We start from the raw sequence: 22,357 nt of genomic DNA on the forward strand, positions 1-22,357 counted from the left end.
GTTTCATGCAAAATAAAAATAAATAGTATTTAAAACATATTATACTAGTAAATTAATTTGTACTTAATTTTAACTACATAAGAATTAATTGTTAAAAAATTGATATTTTTTTAATTTTACAGTTAGCATTACACTAAATAGGTACAAAATGAGGAGTAAATAATTGTTACCTTCTCAGTGCTCTAATTAATTATTAATTATCAAGTTAAACTTTGTGACAAAGGCAAGAAACATAAAGACCTTTTGACACTCGGTTAGATTAAAATGTAAATGGTCCACCCACAACCCACGTAGGTAGAGTGAAAGAAAACATGTCGGTAAAGGTACAAACGAGCCAAAAGGCAATAAAAGGAGATGGCCCAAATATAACTGAAAAACCTTCATATCATTATAAAGAAAACCTCCAAACCTCTAGAGTAGGCGTCATTTTAACTTCGGGTATTATTAGCCCTGCGTATAATTATAAACTAGGGCCATACTTGTGCGCTAAGTTGGATAGAAATTGTTTGATGCATCGAAATGAATGCGAAATTGAGTGTGTCTATTTGTCTGCTATATTTTTACGGCCAATGTGGTTCATTGATTCTAAAGCAATTTAGACAGAGATAGCTTGCATCCCGGGAACGGACATAGTAGTTTTATTCCGGATAAAACGAAAATCAAATAGTACCCTCGGGATTAAAAAAAAATCTAAATTCACATGGACAAGTCGCAAGCATCACTTAGTATATTCATAAATTATAATTATACTATAATATAAATATACTTAAGTACATATTTTAGAATAGGTATAGTAATAAAGGATTTTATTAGTAATTTTAGAATAGTATTCAGAATTAAATTAGTATAATAACCACAAACTAATATGCACAATAATTTAAACTGTTGCTGACCGCAGTACCTATTCAAAATTAATAACCATTATTAAAATTATAATTATAGCGCAAATTACTTTCAATCTAGTCTATATCAATATTATTATTGTGAAGATGAAAGATTGGTTTGCTTGTGATAGAAAATACTATGAAATCACTGAACAAATTCTTAGATTTAGATTTAGAAACATTATAGGCTTCAATTGCATATGTACCGCGGTCAAAGTCGCGAGTAAAAGCTAGCAGTTATATAGGCTAAATTAAGTGACGTAGATTGTGAAAGTTTCTACAGGAGATCTATGCCCAGCTGTGGATGCCTATCGGTTGATAACGACAACAATAATTGATGTAAAGTGATCTATTTTGCATATTAGGTAAATCTGTGGAGCCTAAATCCCTACTAAAATATTCTCCTCGATAGAAGGAAAGGACAACAGAGAGATAATATAATCAAATCTGCCCTAACGTTTCCTCCGACGTCTTTGATGGGCTTTCGAAGTGGTTTAAAGTTCGGAACTCTTCGAGAATCAATCGACGCGGGCGCGCTTTGAATACAAACAAGGTTAATAAGAACTCGAACACATTTAAAAGTGCTCTTTGTGAAACTGGGTTAACCTATAAATTGGAGATTAAAGCAAGTAGGTATAGTAGAAGCAAAATATCTCGTGTGAGATCGAAGCGAATAGAAAATGTTTCATTACGATGATAACACTATTGATTAAAACACTCTAAAGAATTGTTATGGTGTATTTTTTTCCTTGTACAATACGTCAAGTTAAAAGTGGCTTGAAGAGAAAACTTAAGGACCGTACTTTGTGGTGGCGCCGATAAGGAACGGCCTGTGGCCTAAATGGTCATTTTAGTCTGCAATGATAATAATGTAATTCTTTAATGACGATTCTTCTTCTCGGACCCCACCCCTTGACTAGCAGGCAGCGTCCATTTTCTAACATTATATTGTTGCTAATATTGCAATCTTAAAAAGTACCAATGCAGTTATTAATTATTTTACTAACTTTAAACAAAACTCTAATATTATGCTAGTGTGAAGACCCAAACGACGGAAATCCTAGAATTTTACAGTAAAATCTAAGATTTACCAACTCTTAATGGTAAAAGTCAGAACTGTTCTGTGACAATCGTTAATGATTATGAACATTTACCAGCATTCACTTGGTAAATCTTAGGTTTTACCATCGACGTGTTTTACTAGAGATAGTATACAAAAAGCTGTTGTGTAAAGTGGTTTTGGTAATACTTGTGTATTTTTATCGTTTTCAGTAATCTGAAAAACAAGACAATTTTCATTTGATTTTCTAGTAGGTATACTTTTTTAATCGACGTTGAGTTCTTAAGCTATTGAATTACCTAATTAAATTATTTAATTATTATTTATTAACAGTGACGAAAAAGAGAAAACGTAATTTTGTTTTAATTAGCAGCTTCATTATCCTTATCCCTATAGAAGTGACTTTTTTCAGGCAAGTAATTAAAAATATGTTTTTTGCTTCGCTGCAAATTGAACTCTAGTCCTATTTTTATTGAGATCAGAATTCAACAGTTAATTAAAATTATGATATTCATGAATACCTGAACGATAATGGTATTATCCTCGTTATAGGAGGCTATGGTTTAACTGACTGCTTGTATTTCACTCATCAGCAAAAGCTGTTTTGTTTATTAAGTCGGGCTGAAAAAGGCACTTAAAGCAAGATCTTCACGCAGCAAATAGAGTCAGGGTCTTAGGCTCAGATCTATAGAGTGCACTTTGATTTTGCTCAGACTTAAGACACTGTTAAAACGAGACAGCGTTATACCTGGCTGGCATAAATCTGTCTCATTTTAGCTAAAACTTATGTCTAAGCAAACTTAAAGTGCTTGCTATAGAATTCAACCTTAGTCAGGCCACGTTGACTTTGGATAATCTCGTGAAATGATAGTTTAATCTGGAACGACTAGCGGATGCCCACGACCTTGTCAGCGCGGATTTAGGTTTTCAAAAATCCCGTGGGAACTCTGATTTTTCGGGAATTATAGAAGCCAGGAGTCTACCAACGCTGCGTTTTCCAGTGTGAGGTCGCCATTTCAGCACCTTGGGACCTCAACGTGGATCGGTTTTTCGAACTATGTGCCCTATCTATTGCCACTTCAGCTTCGCAACTCGTTGAACTATATACCTATGGTTACTCTGGTTCTCCTACGGATATCTCTGACTGAGTTGCAAATCAAGTCAAACCTAATTGCTCGACAATCGCCATGCATCATGTCTATTGTGAGAGGCCGGCTACGGCTAAAAGTTCGCATGCCTGTAGATTTTCTAGCTCATAATATTGCGCTATCGATGCAAAAAGAGCAATCAATGAACGCAAAGGAAATGAATAGGATCGCTGGAGAGAGCTGTAAAATGAGTGATCGCGTTTCAATAAAGGAGCGCGCGATGGAATACGGTTTTGTTTCAAAGGCCGATCCAATGAATGGCAGGAATGTCCGGAGTAATTACATCCCGGGCACGGGGCCGGCACGGGACGGCACTCATTACCGAAAGCACAATAACAGTAATGACACCCACTGTATTTATGGCCCCAATAAAAGTGGCAGAAGTGAGGAGGTTAAAATTAAAACCAATTTGAATGCGATGAATAAATTGTATTTTATCATGTATTTATGCATCGCCATTTTGCCACTCGCCGATACGGTCGTTTGTTTTGTAATTAATATGTCGGTGACTTTTTCAGTGTTAATGTAATGTAACTCAACTGCGGTTCTATACAACAATCGTGGCGGTGTACCTACATATTCTCTCTTGAGTGTGGGAAATATGTATTCCGAAAAAATTGTGATATCAAATTGTCCAAAATATTATTCCATCTTGTTCAGCGTTTTCTGCGTTTAATTATACGTTTACTGCCAAATTTTAGAACGGTTTTGAAGCAGAGAATTTAACTGGAATGTAATGAACAGAGTAATTGACATAGCTAACGAGTTGTGCAGCTGAAGTGGCAATGAACTCGCAAAGGAAAGCGCAGCGTTGGAAGAGTCTAGGTGGACAGAACAGTTGCATTCAGGCAGTACAAGACCATGGTGTTTGGAAGTCCCTACAAGAGATCTATGCCCAGCTCTGTCGATAATGATAATGAACATTGTAGTTACTTGTTGGTCGATTACAATGATAGACATCCACTGTTGAACAAGGTATCGTAGGATCTCCACACAACAGAAATTAATTAATTGCTGTCAATCAAAGAGTAAGAACCTGTTTGAGCCCTGCGTATTCAAAAACTCGTTTACAGTCAAGACATGTTCGGCATCGATTGGTTTGCGAAGGGAGTTTTGAACTTAAAATCACTTTGAAAGGGAATCTGGGAGGCGATCGCAGGGAGGTGTTGGATCTGATTAACACTTTGTTGTCTTTCAATCAAGTGGAACGTCTTCTGAGGAAGTTGATCGCAAATTAAATGAAAATTCAATCGCGCTCTCCGTTTACAAAGTAATTATGGGTACCTGCCTCAATTGGGTAGGTCTGTTTGTTCATGCAAGGCGTCAATTTTTAGGGTTTCGAAGTTTTCGAATAACAAGGAATCCTTATATGTTTCGCCATGTTTTGCCTGTTTATCCCGCCACGGGCTTAGTTCAGAGACTATCAGTACAAGAAAGCTGTAATTTGGAACGGAAAACTATCAGAGGTAAATAGGCTTTACAAGTTATTGTCGAATTTCAATGAAAATTACTTAGATGAAGTTGGAGTTACTGTAACAGCTAGTTTATTGTGCCGGATAATTACGCAACCCCACCTACAAAACCGCAGTGCTTTTAATTAATATAAAATTTCTATTAAAAGTTTGCCTTCAAATATGTTTTCGGTAATCATTTCTATAGATCTACTATTTAGTATAATTGAAAGAGCACGCGAAAAGATGTTATATAATAAGTGTTAATAGATTTATACAGATTTGCTAAATTCCACTGTTCTCTTAAAAACTGACATAATATTATGTAAAGTGTTTCCAAGAGAAAGGGTTAGCAAAAAGTTAAATTAAAAATAACCTATAGGTAGTTTCATTCAATGCTTTCCTTAGTAAGAACTCCGATAGCTACGTTAGTGTGTGTTATAAAATCAGGAAGTTTTCCCCGGAGCTACACAGAATTTATCTTTGACCTGAACAGATGAATTCACACTGTTTTTGCGCACGGTCAATGGCTCGCTTCGGAATTAGAGACTAAAGTTAGATTGGACGAGCCCGCTGTGTCGAATGTAAAACCCAATTGGGCTTTATGCTTTAAACGGGCCCCACCGAAATAACCCTGCGCGGTGTGGCAGGAAACACACGAAAACGAATACAGCTAGAGCAAACGAAACAGAACCTTACCACCTTGATGATAACAACTTGGGTGTCCGCAACGTGTGGGGTAGGAAGGAGTATGGGAACGACTAACGGTAATCGAACGGAAGTGTTAGCAATCACCTGCGTTGTATCGAGCTGATTAATTGCATTAAGGGATCTTCCCATTACTGGTGATCGCGCACATTTATATAGAACACAAGGAGCCTCTTAAGCTGGGATTCATTGAATTGAATCAGATTAAGTTTGGTGTATGAAATAAATAAGACTGTCACCATCATCATTATGAACCCATCACAAGTCCACTACTGAAGACGAGCCTCTTCTCAGATTGAGAAAGGTTTAGGCTATATTCTGCTACGCTGGCCAAATACGGATTAACAGACTTCACCCGGGATGTACTACGCCATTCGAGCGCCTTGGGATTTGAGAGTATTGGTTTTTAGAATTAAGTGCCTTGCCCATTGCCATGTCAGCAACCCATTAAGTTTTGTAGTTTACTCTGGTTCTCTTACGGATCTTCTCATTTCTGATCTGATCACGTACAGAAACTCCAAGCATAGCTCTCTCCATCGCCCGCTGATTATGCTCACAAGTTTTTATACGACACACCTATACGTTTGCCTAAAATAAACTACATTACATAAAGCAGAGAAGTAAAATAAAACATTTAAACGGAAGCACTTTTGCGAAGGGATCGGACACCAAACGGGTCGTAAATTAAAATCAAACGGAATGGAATGGCAGCAGTAAAATGAGTGATCGTATAACAATAAAGGACCGAAAGCAATCGAACGCGGCTTTGTTTCAAAGGTCGCATGATACTCGTACCGGCAACGCTCAGGAAGAGATTACACGGAATCGGGGACGCTCATTATTGAAAATACTTTAATTGACGACCTTCTGGCGCTATGGTGAACACGGTGGGAGTCTTAGGTATACGAATTGAAATCTAAGTATTGATTTCGTACTAAATGGTATCCGCAACTTAGGTTTTCGAAAATCCCATGGGTATTCTTTCTTTTTCCGGGATTTAAAGCAGTTTATGTGCTTCCCCGGTATGTAAGCTAACTCTGAAAATTCGCCATAATATTCTCAAAGATGTGTGAAGTCTGCCAATCTGCACTGAGACAGTGTGGCAGACTATGACGTAAACCCTTTTTGACGGGCTAATCATGATGATGATGGTGACCCCTTTGAAGATAACCCACTTCCATCTAAGACTTTTTGACTATTTGAGATCGCAGTCAAAGGGTAACTTATCTTTGAATAAATAATAAAAAATACAATATATCTGTAATGGCAGCGCCAGAAGTGACGAGGTTAAATTGAAAACCAATTTGAATATCATGAATATATTTTGCCTTTTGCCTGTTTATCTCATGTATTTATTTATTAATTGACATTCGATGACAGATATGATGGGTTTTGCGGAATACTTGCTGGTTTTTACAATAATGGCATTTTTGTCAGTTTGTATGTGACAAAAATTCATATCTACGTCAAAGAATATACTCGTAGCACCATGACCAGCCAAATTATGATGGCTCCATGAATTCATTCAGAAACCTAGAAATTTTAATAAGCGAAATTACTGAATTTGAAACTGAGAAAAGCCTGTAGATTCCAGCCCACACGGCATTCCTGCAATTTGGTATGTGGTTACAGAAATAACTAGAAATGCGTGGATTTAAGTATGTTCTTAAAACCCCGTGGATACTTTTTCCCGGATGAAAATAGCTTATCTTCATCTCCAAGATGTAAGTTATCTCTGTACAAAATTTCGTCAAAACCTGCAAGCCTCGTGAGAGTTCTTTGATTTTCCGAGATAAAAAGTAGTCTATGACCGTCAGACCTGACTTTCTTCTAGGGCTGGACCTTCTTTATTTTATATTTTCTTTGGCAAAATATTAGAAATCCCGTCACACATTGCCAGACACTTAGTATCATGGCAACCCCTAGACACCCTTAAATTTTGACAATAATGTTAACAATTTTATATACCTTTGTTACCTGTTATCTGCCAAAGCCAAGATGGTCCAAACTTCATAGTCGCTGATCGTTCCCACCTGTGTTGGGAACAATGCGCATAGGAACTTTTAGCTTTTATAAAATAAAAAAAAGGGTCTGGCCCTCATGGGCTCTTGCATGGTCAACCCATTGCCGGCCCACTACTGAGTACGGGTCTCTTCTCAGGGTGAGAAGAGTCTAGGCCGTAGTCTGCTGGCGTAGTACCAGCCCAATGCGGATCGGCAGACTTCACACACCTCTGAGAACATGGAGAACTCTCAGGCACGCAGGTTTCCTCACGATGTTTTCCTTCACCGTTAAAGCAAGTGATAAATTAATTGCTTAAAAACGGGCTCGTATAGTCATATTCAATGGAATTATTAGTACGCATATTTCGATAGACATGGCCCGTGCCCTGACATTTGTCAGCGCTTATCACGTCCAGGCGCGAGCGGCGCTACCCATTAGCATTTCCATGGCATTTCTACCATGAAGGTCACGACTTACTCTTTCACACTTCACATTACCGACACTACTTCCAATCCTCGCACTCCGATTGATTTACGACTATCCGTTCCACTATTCTTACCCGACTACCGCAAAGCCAAAAGGATGGGTTGCGATTTTATAGTAGTCTATGTAGGTTTGTATTTATGTGTGTTCCACCGTAGCGCCCAAACTACAGAGCCGATTTTGACGAATGCATTTCCAATCGGTTTATTATTATGGTCTGGGTGACATAGGCTACATTTTATACGAAGATGTTTATCATGACTAATATTCCCCTTTCTCCTCCAACTAAGAGTAAAGCTTGTACTAGGAGTAGGTACGACAATAGTGCAACGGGTGGGATTTGAACCACCGGCCTTTCGGATTTCAGTCTACACCTAACCGTTGCGCTATTTGAGGCTCTTATAATATCTAAATCTTATTGATCTCAAGCACACTACACGAATCTGTAAAATAATTCTTCTTCTTTGTCGTTACACTCTTGGCAGAGCGGTCGTGGTCATCATGAAGTGACGTTTTGGGGGGCAGATGTTACACGCCTCACGAGCATTCGCCACTTCTCCCTGCTGGTTGACATTCTGGTACATTTGTGCACGGCACCGCCCACCGTAAAATAATTAAATGAGCAAAATAGCTTCGATGTACATCTGGTAGCTAAACAAAAGGATTTTATGAAACAAAGTTGTTTTACTGCCACTTTAGTAATTGTGCAGCAGTAGCTACAGCAGTAGGCTAAGTGTAGTTTGGAAACGTTGAAAAGCGCATAATTCAGCTATTAACCCATTTAAAGTTATACCTAGTAATCTACTGTTTATCACTCGCTCTTTAATATAGCTACACTCGGCCTAAGATGAAAAAATATCTTTGAATCTTTGTCAACCTCCCTGGCGCTGTGGAGTTATTAGCGGGAGGTCCCGAGTTCGATTCCCACCAGGGGCTTGGAATTTTATAATTTCTAAATTTTTGGTCTAATCTGGTGGGGGGCTTCGGCCGTGGCTAGTAACCCATTACCGGCAAAGCCGTACCGCCAAGCGATTTAGCGTCCAGGTACGATGCCGTGTAGAAACCAAAAAAGGGTCTAATAAAAACCGCCATACCCCATCCAGGTTAACCAACTTCCATCTTAGACTGCATCATCACTTACCAACAGGTGAGATTGCAGTCAGAGGGTAACTTATATCTGGATTTAGGATTGGTGGTTTTGGATAGATCGAATACGTCTTATGACTTTGAATAATGTATATGTCACATTCAAAAAAATACGGTTAGATTATAATCTATCTCGCGAGATTGGGAACTGTCGAAAGATTGTGAACCTACGTCCCCCCGCCTCATACCCTGATTGCCATCTCAACCTGTCGCGTGCTATAGGCCTATAGGTACTTACGTGTCTTCTCATAAAAGTAGTTTAATTGGCAGAGTAAATTATAATCCGTTGGAGTAACATATAAATATAAACCAAAGTAAGAACCAGATAATGAAAGTAGGGCTTGTTGAATCAAGAGGTCTGCGGTAAAACACTCGTACACACTGAAGCACATTGGCGTATCTTGGAGTACAATGAAGGTCACTTTAATTAAACCCGTCTTACACGAAGCTGAGGCATGAGAGCGAGTTAATTAAATTAATAAGCAGCATACCTACTGATGAATACGGGCATACGGGGCGTACGGGGCGCAAAAGAGACGTTGATTGAACATACCGACGAACTTGGGCGATCGATCACAAACATACACCCTAAATGGAGAACTAGTGGAAAATTTTGGGGAGGTGTTACTTGATAGGAAAGAAATAGTTTGTCATATTATGACTCCTCCTCTCTTTCTTATTATTTTAGGGTGTGCCGAATTACCATAGTCTACCTATCCGCCGCGAAGCCCAAAAGGAGGGTTATGTTTTAACCTGTATGAAGGTATTACCGGCTTTTCTTGCTTTCTTTTACAATATCTTGGTAGCTACTTACTAAATTGTTGTGTTGTCGATTCTTTTTCTTCTATCTGTCTGTTTCTTGTTTTGTGCCTGCATTGCCCCTCCCCGCCGGAGAATTTTTTTAGTTTGATATTTACTTGTTCTTCCAAAATATTTTCTTTTTCAAAAGCCCTCTCAAAATATCCCATCAGCTCTAAAACCAATATGCCTACACCCCAACAACGATTCGAATACTACGTAAGACACTAACGAGATGTTATGCGATGTGTTAACAATGTGCGAGGTCTCTCTGAGGTGGAATATGGTGGAACTTTGTACTCAGTGTTGGATGTAGACTGTACCTACGCGTTTAATGGAAAATTTGTATTCAAAAGCGGTGTTTCAGATGTCAGCTAAATTGGTGGAGACAATTTAATTTCGCACATCTAAGGTGTGACTCATTTAGGAGGAGGGTAAATTCTTAAGTTCGTAAAAGTTTTTTTTAGGGCTTCATACCCGAAGAGTGCCAACGGGATTACAAATGTACGTTGTCCGTCCGTCCGTCCGTCTTGTTGGTCAGCGGGCTGTATTCCGTATATCATAGGTAGAGAATTGCAAATTTCATAGACTGCGTATTTCTGTAACAATCCGGGGTCCTATGAAAAAGGACCCTGGATGGGTTTGAAACTAGTCGGGCTCACATCGACTAAATACGTAAGTATAGCCGGTACATTCTATAGTTAAAATGGAAATCACTCACGATAGTTTACACATTGAAATAATAAAAAAATAAAAATGGCCGCCATGAAGAACCCTTCGTGTGCAAGTTCAACTCGCACTTGACCGATTGATTTTTTCAATTTTTAGAAGACTAACGCTTGGCTGCAATTTAACCTGATGGCAAGTAATGATCCAGTCTTAGATAGAGTGTGCTTGCCTAAACGATGCCTATTCACTATATTAAAAGTGGAGGGAAAACATGCCGAAAGGGCGTTGCACATACCAGCAGTTCGAATCAGAAACGAGGAGACAAATCGCTTCGCACATATCCGTGGATTTTCAACTACGTACGAGTGCAGATCTTGACGATACCTTGCGGTACGATAGTAGGAAGATGGTATTGCAATATTTATTTTAAAGATATTAATTTTACTGCATAATATAATCTTCAAGCAGGGAGATATTCGTCCGAGATTTTATTGGATTGCACGGGGCTGTGTGGTGAGTGAATGAGTATCGAAGATTTGAATACAGATTTCCTTTTAGATATTAGGTGTCAACTTCATGGATAGCGCTGAATTTTGCATTTTGTGCAATGTCGCCAACCAATGTGTTATGACCATTTTTAGATATATTTGGATATTTCAGCTACTTACTCAATTTGGAATTAGTTTCTATTGTTGAGTATTTCTTGTATCATTATTATTGTTTTATTTATCCATACTTCCGTACTAATACCTATTATAAATGCGAAAGTATGCCTGTCTGTTTGTCTGTTTGCTGTCTGTCTGCTAGCTTTTCACGGCCCAACTGTTTAACCGATTTTAATAAAATTTGGTGCAGGAATAACATACGTTCGGTGAAGGATTAAAGCTACCTTTTATTCCGGAAAATCAAAGAGTTCAGAAGGGATTTTTAAAAAACCTAATCAATGCGGATGAAGTAGAGGGCATCATCTATCATTCTGCGACGCAGTTTGGCGAGATATATTTCATAAGGTTGTTTTTGTAATTTATATAAATAAATTTAAAAAAAAAATCTAAGTAGGGATTGTGCGAGGAACGACGGATGCCAGAAGAAGGTTTCGTAGCATATTGATTCTAACTCACGGTGATTGGTGAACTCGTCCTATTTTAATTCTTCCATAACTTTTTTACTTTGATCCGTTTGCGACGTGATTGAAGGACAAACCAGCAAAGCAATAAACAAGCACACTTTCGCACTATAATATGGGTAGTGATACGAAGAACTTACCAACAACAGTAAGGTTGTATCGGAAGCTGGTGGTCTGCGTGTTGCGGAAGTCGACCCGGCAGCGGTAGACGCCCTCGTCGCGTCTCTTCACGTCTCGGACGAGGAGCGAGGCCGGTGGTGGTGACGTGGAGAAGTGGGCACGCGGACCGAACACCTCGGGCGCTGACCAGTGCCGGGCTTCCGAGAGGTGCTTGCCACGGACGTCGAAGCTGGAACAATGGAAATGTGCCATGAGATTCAGAGATGGCTATAGCAATATGGTATTTTTTTTTAATAAAGAATATTAGCCATGTTAAATGTTATAAAAAAAATGGTATTTCTTTATAGATTTCTGAGGGTCGTGATGCCTCCCTATAAAACACTTGATAGTAAGAGTTCTCTTGGCATGAGATAAATCTCTACTCTTGGTGGGTTCCAAGATGCTTCCGCGTACAACTCGACATTGAGAGAACGAGATTTCAAATCTTAGGGTTTATACTAGTTGTTATCAGATATTATGTTAGTGATAATAACCAGGACCCGACGGCTTAACGTGATTTGTTAAATGAAAAGGTCAAATTGAGACCTCCAAAGTCGGTCACCCATCCACTTACTGACTTCGGCCAATTTAACAACTTAGTTATCAATCGATTGATGTGCCTTGTTACAACTAGACCCACACTCCTTCTATAGTCTAGACATAGATTTTTATCCCAATAAACAAGTGCTTTTGAATCAGCCAAACAATTTACTCGCACTGGTACGGAATGCCATGCTTATGACTTAGTTATACACCATACATTTGGGAAGATTAATATCATTTACATAGGTAGGTATATAAGTTATTTATTTTACCATTGTTACAAAGCAAACTATCGACACCACGATCTCTGGCACTATGTAAATATCAAGATGCAATATACAGAGCAATCTTTCATGCCGTGCCGTGCGGTTTGCGGCACTATACCGGTATACGCGCCACGGTGGTATATACCGGTATATACCGGTACATGCCGGTATAAACCGACACTCGATATTCACCTGTCGCTCGCAAATATTGTATTTCGCAAACGTGCGCACTTCTTGACAGGTGCAACTTGGCAAATAGCTTCGGGACTATTTTATGCAACTGCTACTACAGTAGGTAGTAAATTTGAAAATTCAAAGTGTGACTTGTGTGGTTGCTGTGTATGTGTCGAATGCAAACTAGATTCCCTTTGAGAATGTTGGATACCAGCGAGCGTACCGAATCTAGTCGAATTAATTAATAGTAATGGTGTACATTTCAGTCAAAACTAAAGTCATGTCAACTCAATTAAAAAAAAAAACAATATCATGATCAATTCATCGCCAACTCACAACTGAGCAACGATCTCCAAATTCAAATTCAAAATATTTTTATTCAATTAGACTTTTACAAGTACTTTTGAATCGTCAACCACTGGTTCGGAATGCCTTTTCTACCGAGGAAAACTCGGCGGTTGCTCTTTTCAAAGATTTGATATACAACATTATGCATTATGCCATGTATAAAAGTAATTAAAGTCCCGCGCATTGCTGGAGCGAGCTGCAGGTCAATTTTAAACTTGTGTAAAAGCAAGTCCAAACTTAAAACTAAGATGGCAGCGAGGTAACCTTGAAGCGGTATCGCAGTTTTCTTTAAACCCACATCCCTTTGGTTTCTACACGGCATCGTATCGGAACGCTTCGCTTGGCGGCACGGCTCTGCCGGTAGGGTAGTAACTAGCCACGGCCGAAGTTTCCCACGAGACCAGACCAGAGATTTAGAAATTATAAAATTCTAAACCTCCCACTTCCTTTGTGTGTGTGTGTGTGTGTGTTTGTGTGGGAGTGGGAACCTCCCACTGATAAGATCACAGCGCTTGCCACTGCGCCACGGGGTCGTCTAAGTGTTACTTTGCCGAAGCGCGTTTAATTCTGGTATCAAATTTCGCTGATGTAAAAAGGTCGCATACGATCTCAATTACCAAAACGTTATTCCCAAAATGTTTCCGAATAGTAAAAAGACTTGAACATTGAACTTTAATGTACTGTAAAAGGTTTTCTATTATTGGCCGTAACACTAATAATAGGACGCTGGGATCGCTTGCCGGAATCGTGATGGAGATGGCATTCGATCGATTGAGAGCTATTTCATACATAATTTAGCGGCGATATAATGGCTGAGGTTTTGCTAAGTCACAAGCTCCACGAGGCCATACTGCCTGCGATCTACACTAATATTATAAGAGGTAAAGTTTGTAAGTTGTTTGTAGGGGGGTAAACTACTGAACCGATTTTGAAAATTCTTTCACCAGTAGAAAGGCACATTATTCGTGAGTAATATAAGCTATATTTTATTTTCAAAAAACTAGAGGTCCTTATGAAAATTGCGATAAGCCGGGACAGGTCGCTAGTTACTTATAAAATCAGTTAATGATGCCCGTAACTTCGTCCGGTGGATTTAGGTTTCTGAAAACGCTGAGAACGGTTTGTCCATAGTGACCACTAATAGCAGATTGGCAGACTTCACACATCTTCAGAAGAAATTTACTATGAAGAAATCTCAGACATGTAGGTTTCCTCACGATGTTTTCCTTCACCATTGAAGCAAGCACATAACTGGATGGTGGGTGTGTGGGCAAACCCCGGCCCCCCAAACAGAAGGCGAACCTCATAACCACTAAGCTGTTCTTCTTCTTCTTTATATGCCTCTCCATTACTGAAGGTCAGCAGTCAGTTTTTTAAACTTCTCCTTGTCCATGGCTAGCCGGAATAGTTCTCCTACTGTTTTTACGCCAGTCCACTCCCTTATGTTACGTAGCCATGACTTCTTCCTTCTTCCCACCCCTCTTTTTCCAGCAATTTTTCCCATCATAATTATCTGCAGCAGGCGGTACCTATCGTGGCGCAAAATATGGCCCAGGTACGAGATCTTACGCTGCTTGATGGTTTTAACTAACTCGGTCTTCTTCTGCATCCTGGCAAGAACCTCAGCGTTAGACACCTTAGCCGTCCAGCTTATGTGAAGCATCCTGCGATACGTCCACATTTCAAAGGCGTCGATCTTTTTCCTCAAGTCCTCCACTAGGGTCCATGCCTCACAACCATATAAAACTACGGGCCAAATGTAGCATTGTAGGAACTGATACGGAGTTTTAAAGAGAGTTGACGACCACAAAGAACTTTCTTCATCTTCATAAAAGATGTGCGAGCAATTTCAATGCGAACCCGGATGTCGGTGTCACTTTTCCATGAGTCTGTTAGCCATGACCCAAGATATTTGTATTTGTCAACTCTCTCTAAGGTATTATGTCCGATTTGTATTTGTGACAGCAATTGTGGCTTCTTCGAAACAACCATATACTTTGTTTTTGACACATTCATGCTTAACCCCACCCTATTACTGCACTCGTTTACTTTATTAACTAGTTATACTAAGCTGTTAGAATATTATTTTTTATATATTATTAGGGTTTAGAATATTACTACAATATTATGCAATATTTAAACTTATTGAAAACCAACGAGATATGTTATCAAAACAAACCGACCTACAATCCACATAATTCACTTTTGATAAAAATGAAATGTTGATTTATTTATAGCAAAATGTTGTAGGCAGAATAAATGCGATTTCTTTTATCTATCCAGTGAAATCTGCCAACAATCCAAGACTGTATATCTCTGAAAAATTATGTAAATAAGTTGAAAACTGTTTTGAAAAGTAATGAAGCGTTTTCGTGTAATGCTTCACTCCGGCTATAAACCTGAAAATTAAAATTTAAATAAAATATTACTTTTGTCTCGAGCAGATATTATAGTAGGTACGGTTATGTAGAAATGTTTTGTTTAGCTGATGGCCGCGACTACATCTGCGTTGACTTTGGTTTGTCCTTCAATCACGTCGCAACGGATCGCAGGGATTTTTGGCATGAATATAATGATTGAAGACCTGCAGAGTGACATATGACTACTTTTCATTACAGTTCCCACGGGATTTTTAGGGTTCTGTACATCAAAAGGAAAAAAGGACCCTTATAGGATAATTTTGCTGTCTGTCTGTCTGTCGTGTCTGTCGAAAAAACCTATAAGGTACTTTTCAGCACAAGTAAAGGGAAAGATCTGAAAACCGGAATTTGTGGTTACATCACAAAAAAATGTGATAAAAAAAATTAGCTTACAGTGCAGTGTTCTACGTAAAAGTGTTAGGTATCGGTATATCTTGTACGATAGTACGGTTAAGCGTGTGAGACCAGTTTTTTAAACCTAAATCCAGACGGTAGATGTCGCGGGCATTTATAGCTAGTTATTAATATGAAATTTGGTTACAAAATGAAGTTACGAGTAAAGTTAATTGGCCTAAAATCGTACCTGATAGTATTTGAATAAGTTAAAATTTTAATCGGTTGCGCTTGAGACTTGATCCCTATGATCGTGGTAGGCAGGCCCGCAACGAAATGTTATTTGCCCACTTATTACCCCGGACGTATGAATAGCCTCCCGTATCATTACTCCCCATATAGCACGTTATTAGCGTTTCGTTTTACTAGGTATTTTAAACTGTTTGATTTGAATAGGTGATAAAGTTATTGTTTTAGCCAACTTTATCTGAATATCAGGCGACACTGACTGACTGACATAAACTGAATACGGGTTGGCGAGCAACGAGAAGTGAGTGTGTAGCTGGAGATAGTGAGCTATGAGCGAGTTTGCGACTGCCACATACTCATAAATATTATTTGATCCCTGCGCAAAATGCATCAGTATTTTGACCATAGATTTTGGATTTTGACCGCCAAGACAGCGTCACTAAGCGAGTTTTTTTGTTGACAGCTCTTGTAACTGCGACATACTAGTTGAGACTCGAGAGTGGTAGTTCTCGCCGACAATGCGCACCATCGATGTCGGAGGAATCTATCCCTTTAGCGATCAACTAATGATACAACTATCTCTTTAAAATACTCTCAAAGGTTTATGAGGTTTGCTAATCCACACTTGGCCAGTGTGGTAGACTATAACCAAACCCTTCTCATATCAAGAAGTCCGTGCTCAGAAGTGGGTCGGCGATGGCGATACCATATAAGCCTCTGTTAATCAAGACAGGATACTTTACAAAAATATTTTCTGAGCTACGTAAAACTGCACATTATAGCACAGATTAACAGATTATAACAATAAATCGTGAAAAAGAACCTAGTTATTCAATGAATAACTTCCGTGAACAATTTTGTTTGATAAATCTAAATTATTCATACGATAAATAATCTAAACGGGCCGTACCCGAATGTCATAAGACAAAGAAGACAAGGGGCCCGGAAAAACACGACACCGTCCGAATTCTTTCACGGAAGCGATGCACAGATGGGTTATCAGGTAAAATGTTACACGGCACGCTAAGGCTCCACGCAAACGGGCTACCCACCACAGGCACCGCTGGCTGTCGCACGCCACGTTTGCCGCAACCTCCCTGGCGCAATGGTAAGTGCTGTGGTTTTATTAGTGGGAGGTCCCGGGTTCGATTTCTGGCAGGGGTTGGGAATTTTATAATTTCTACATTTCTGGTCTGGTCTGGTGGGAGGCTTCGGCCTAGTTATTACTCTACCAGCAAAGCCGTGCTATCAAGCGATTTAGAGTTCCATTAAGTATACTAACACTTGACGCCTGCCAGTGATTTCGAAGCCTCGACGTTTTGTTAGAAGTTTCCTAACTATCGTGAATTGTCTGACTGAGTCATGAGTGGTCGCCACGTGCTTCACGTGTGCCGCTATTCCATATAAAACGTGTTAAAAATCATGTACACCATCGGTGGCTCTGGTCGGTGGGCCGTTTGCGTGGAGCCTAGAACAAACGCGGGTAACGAACGCCCGACCCCCGACCCTCGTAAATCATACAACTCGGCCACGGTTCCACAATGGCGTAAATTTAAAAGGCAAGAGCCAAGAGGCATGAAATATTTTTGAGCTTTCTGGCGCACCGATGCGCTTAGTGGCCTGCAAACTTTTGCTTGTTTAATCGCTTAGCGGTGCGGGATCTCTGTTGTAATTAGATGAAGGTAATTAGATTGAACTATCTTCTGATTAAGGATGAGCCAAGTTAGATACTAACACTCGATGATTATCCTGGTGCATATTGTATAGAAGCAGGCGTTACTTTGCGGATATCAATAATATAAAAAGAATTTGCTATGATCCGCTAAAAAGGCAAATCTGTATAGTGCGACATGCACCACTCGCCCTCCCACTGCTAAGCATACAGGAAAAGCCAGCCACCAAGCAAGCCCCAAGTACCACTACGCAATACAACACAAATCCTCTTGAACATTCCTCCTGAGTTGTTCAAGGGGTGGACTAACAAATTCCTGAAAGGCCAGCAACGCATTGGTGGTTCCTCTGGTGTTGCAAATGTTCATGGGCGGCGGTAATCACATAACATCAGGTGACCCGCTTGCTCGTTTGCTCGCTATTTTTATTTTTTCAAAAACCTGCTAAAACTGACAAACGGTCGGCCTTATAAATCATATCCGGTCATGATTCCACAATGGCGCAGAAAATACAAAGGCACGAAAAGAAACGGGTGTATAATCTTGAGGAGGATTATAGCGATGATATATACCGGCCCTTCAGGGTCCATCAGGGACTACTTTATTAGGGTTCCGTAACTTTTCTTTAACTTATGTACATATTACTGAGATTTTAAGTTCCTTGTTATAATATCTTTATTTTTTTTATTCTGTAGTAGTAATTTTGCCTTGATTTTTTCCCTAGCATATAGCGGGAAAATAGTAGATAATGATTGTTTGCCTATGGATTGTGACTGCATAGAAAAAAATTGTTTCTATACATTTTATATAATAAACTGTTATATCGAACACTTTTTCTTACTTTATTTAATTTTTTCAGTTTTAAAATTGCAGTCAACTCCTAAAAACCCACATTTTAATGTCCCGTACCTCAAAAGGAAAAAAATAAACCCTTATAGGATCACTTCGTTAACTTTCTGTTTGTCTGTCTGTCGTGTCTGTCAAGAAACCTATAGGTTACTTCCCTTTGACCTAGAATCATGAAATTTGGCAGGTAGGTAGGTCTTTTAGCACACTTAAGGGGAAAAATCCGAAAATCTATGATCCAATAATAACATTTATCTCCATGATGTAATTTGTTTCAACTTCAGGCTGTGACGTTTGAATGACATTGTTTCATTCTGTTAAAAGGCTTTCCAGATTTTGTTTGATTATTTAGAGCCTAACTTCGTATAAATAACGTGGAGGTAATCTACAATATTATACTAAACAAAACCCTTTCCAATTAGTTATGTAAGGTTATTTTTAAAAATTTGATTTGAGTTGTCAAAAATAATATAAAATTATTAATTTAGCTGATGAAGGTAGTTTGGTAAAATCGATATTTGGCTCATTCGATGTCATACAATCTGTTGCTAGGCGGCCAACAAGATTGAACTTGCATAAATACGGGTGTTTCGAAGGTTTTAGTTTAGTCTCCTTCCGAGATTCGGGGCGATATCGCATATTTTCGGTATTTGGGTTGTGAACTGGATAATTAGATGTTGTGATAGCAATCACGCTCTGATTAGATTATTTGTTTTGGCATTGGTTTGTTTAGATTAAAACTCTCGGATAACCTTGCACATTAAACTCGTGTTTTTTTGTGTTGGTTTCGGAGAGGACATTCCAATAATTCGATAAAAATATTTAAATAATACCTGCTTTTCTGAGTGACGCCAATAATTCAGAAGCGGGACGTGTCTCACGTTGTCTTAATTTCGCTGTGGTATCTTTTTGTAAACAACCCACATTTGATTAAAATTTTTATTGGGTTTGATTTGGTGATTAAAATTTTTAGTTTTTTTTTAAGAATTTAGTCTTTTGTGAAGTGGAAAGTAATTTGCAATAAGTGGTTCGGATTTTGTATACATCGAATGAGAAGTTAGTCGTTTGGATTTATTGTTGACTTGATATTAAAACTGAGAGTTCGGCAGTTCAAGGGTAGGTTTTAATAATTTGACGGAGGGCAGGATAGCCCATGATTTGGATTTGACTTAGGGCAAGGAAGCCCGCGACTGACATGACAAGATTAATTAGAAACACGAGGACGTGTTAAATTCAGGACGGCCGAACTGTAAGGTTATTTTTAAAAATTTGATTTGAGTTGTCAAAAATAATATAAAATTATTAATTTAGCTGATGAAGGTAGTTTGGTAAAATCGATATTTGGCTCATTCGATGTCATACAATCTGTTGCTAGGCGGCCAACAAGATTGAACTTGCATAAATACGGGTGTTTCGAAGGTTTTAGTTTAGTCTCCTTCCGAGATTCGGGGCGATATCGCATATTTTCGGTATTTGGGTTGTGAACTGGATAATTAGATGTTGTGATAGCAATCACGCTCTGATTAGATTATTTGTTTTGGCATTGGTTTGTTTAGATTAAAACTCTCGGATAACCTTGCACATTAAACTCGTGTTTTTTTGTGTTGGTTTCGGAGAGGACATTCCAATAATTCGATAAAAATATTTAAATAATACCTGCTTTTCTGAGTGACGCCAATAGTTATATTCAAATTGTTGGCTGTGGAAGGGTTAATCTATTAAATATGTCGTGTATGCGCATTATAATTTTATTAATATGTCTAATGTTTGTGTTCTAAGCTAGTGTTGCAGAAGTATAGGGATAGGTTTGAATAATAGACACTTTCCAATTTCACTTCACTGTATTTTTGAGAATAGTTTTCGCTTACAATTATTATTTCTCAATACCCGTCTTTATACGATACCTTCGCTATTTATATCAGTTTTTCAGATATATTTTTAAGGTAGGTAGGTACTAGTTTTCGGAAAGCTATTTGACAAATTACCACAGAGGTAAAACCATGGTGATGTAATAGACAATTAACGTAACAATTATATCAGCTAAATGTAAAATACGACACAATATGTATTGATCTAAATAGTTAATAACTAAATGTGATTTATAATCCATTCCCGCCAATTATTTATAAATAATAATAATTAATCTGATATAGGTCTAGATGTCTGTGACTCATGATATAAGGCAGCATCTTGAGGTAGTTGTTAACACTAGTTAATCCAACGGTTTCCTTATAATTTAATTGCAAAACTAATTCTTATTAGGTTTTTATGAACGAGAAAATGCCTTAGTCGTTACAAAGAAATATTACATGTACTGTACAGATAGACTGCTAAAGGTTATGAATACCTACTTCTCTACATATCATAAAACAAAGTCACTTCCCACCGTCTGTCCCTCTGTACGCTCAGATCTTTTAAACTTGGTACGCAACGGATTTTTATGAGGTTTTCATCAATAGATTAGAATAGAGTAATTCAAGAGGAAAGTTTACACATATAGTTTAATATTGTTTTGTGTTAATTTGTTGAAATGTGACGACACTATATACATAAAGGCTATAAATACCTATTTCTCTACATATCATAAGATAAAGTCACTTCTCACCGTCTGTCCTATTGTATGCTTAGATCCTTTAAACTACGCAACGGATTTTAATGAGGTTTTCATCAATAGATTAGAATAGTGATTCAAGAGGAAAGTTTATTATAGTTATCTAAACTATATGATAGTAATCATATGGTAATATTATTATGATTTCAATATTTATTGGCACGGCTGAAAGAGTGACAAAGTCGCGCTGTCACTCGCAATAACAATGGAATATTGTAGTATTTGCAGAATATTACAATATTCCGTGAATAATATAATATTGACGCAGCGCTTTGATCGCTGAAGGCTTAGATTCGTTATTTGCCGCCGAAAATAACGGCCTGCGATCGACAGCTGGATATCCATAATTGACAACTTTATGCCGACTATTCTGTAAGTGTTTTTAACGAAAATTTCATGAAACAGAAGGTTATCTTTGTTAGGAGAAATTTTTATACCAAAGTTCTGTTGGACCCTGAAACAGCTGGGTCTACAAACTCAAGACTTTCACTAGATTTTCTCTGCAACATAGACCTTCACAAATAAAGGATTTTTAGAAATCCTACCCGACTGAAATCGGGATGGGTCAAACATTCCTTACTAGGTATATAGTATTTTAAATGCGAAAGTTTAGTTTATCCCGGAGAATCAAAGAGGATTTTTAAAAAACCTAAACTTACGTGGATGTAGTCGTGGGTGTCGTCTAGTTATACATATATAAAAACGTCATCCGTCTATATTTAAATATAACACGAATAATAAACAGTTCCAGCGACAGAATAACATATTATGGGGTGTCTTTTAATAAAAAAGAGCAACAAATAAATTTCATTGGTGTATTAGTAACACGTAGAGCAGGCGAGTCTGAAAACAATTTGTAGGTAGCGGCCAGCGATACAAATGTTCCACTAGATGTGGCACTTCATCAATGTAACCCACTTTAGACGCAGTCCGTTTGTAAATTTATTATTATTCACGTATCACGTATTATTATTATTATTTGAGAGTAGGTATCGGTAAGCCGTGATGACCTAGTGGTTAAGACGTCCGCCTCCTAATCGGGAGATTGATGGTAGCGTTTTAAAAAATTGTATATCACTTTCTTAGCTTTGAAGGAAAATATCGTGTAAACCTGCTTGTCTGAGAGTTCTAAACCGTTCTCATTCTGAAAGGAGAACCGTACTCGTTAGTGAGCCGGCGATGATGGGTTGAGCTTCAGTATCTACTTATGGCCTGCTCTAACTTATCTATGTTTACGAACGGACTGCGTCTAAAGCGGATT

The 22,357-nt window shown here is 38.4% G+C and overlaps 1 protein-coding gene across 1 annotated transcript in view; it reads right to left on the bottom strand.

Moving 5' to 3' along the window:
• Nucleotides 1–22,357, bottom strand: part of LOC123867060 (nephrin-like) — a 370,840-nt gene that overhangs the window by 152,202 nt on the left and 196,281 nt on the right. Inside the window, exon 5 of the mRNA XM_045908906.1 lies at nucleotides 11,618–11,826. Within this exon, the coding sequence (XP_045764862.1) occupies nucleotides 11,618–11,826 (209 nt within the window). The remainder of the gene's footprint in view (nucleotides 1–11,617; nucleotides 11,827–22,357) is intronic.

The sequence above is a fragment of the Maniola jurtina genome, chromosome 1 (genome assembly GCF_905333055.1).
Source record: "Maniola jurtina chromosome 1, ilManJurt1.1, whole genome shotgun sequence".
Taxonomy (NCBI): Eukaryota; Metazoa; Arthropoda; class Insecta; order Lepidoptera; family Nymphalidae; genus Maniola; species Maniola jurtina.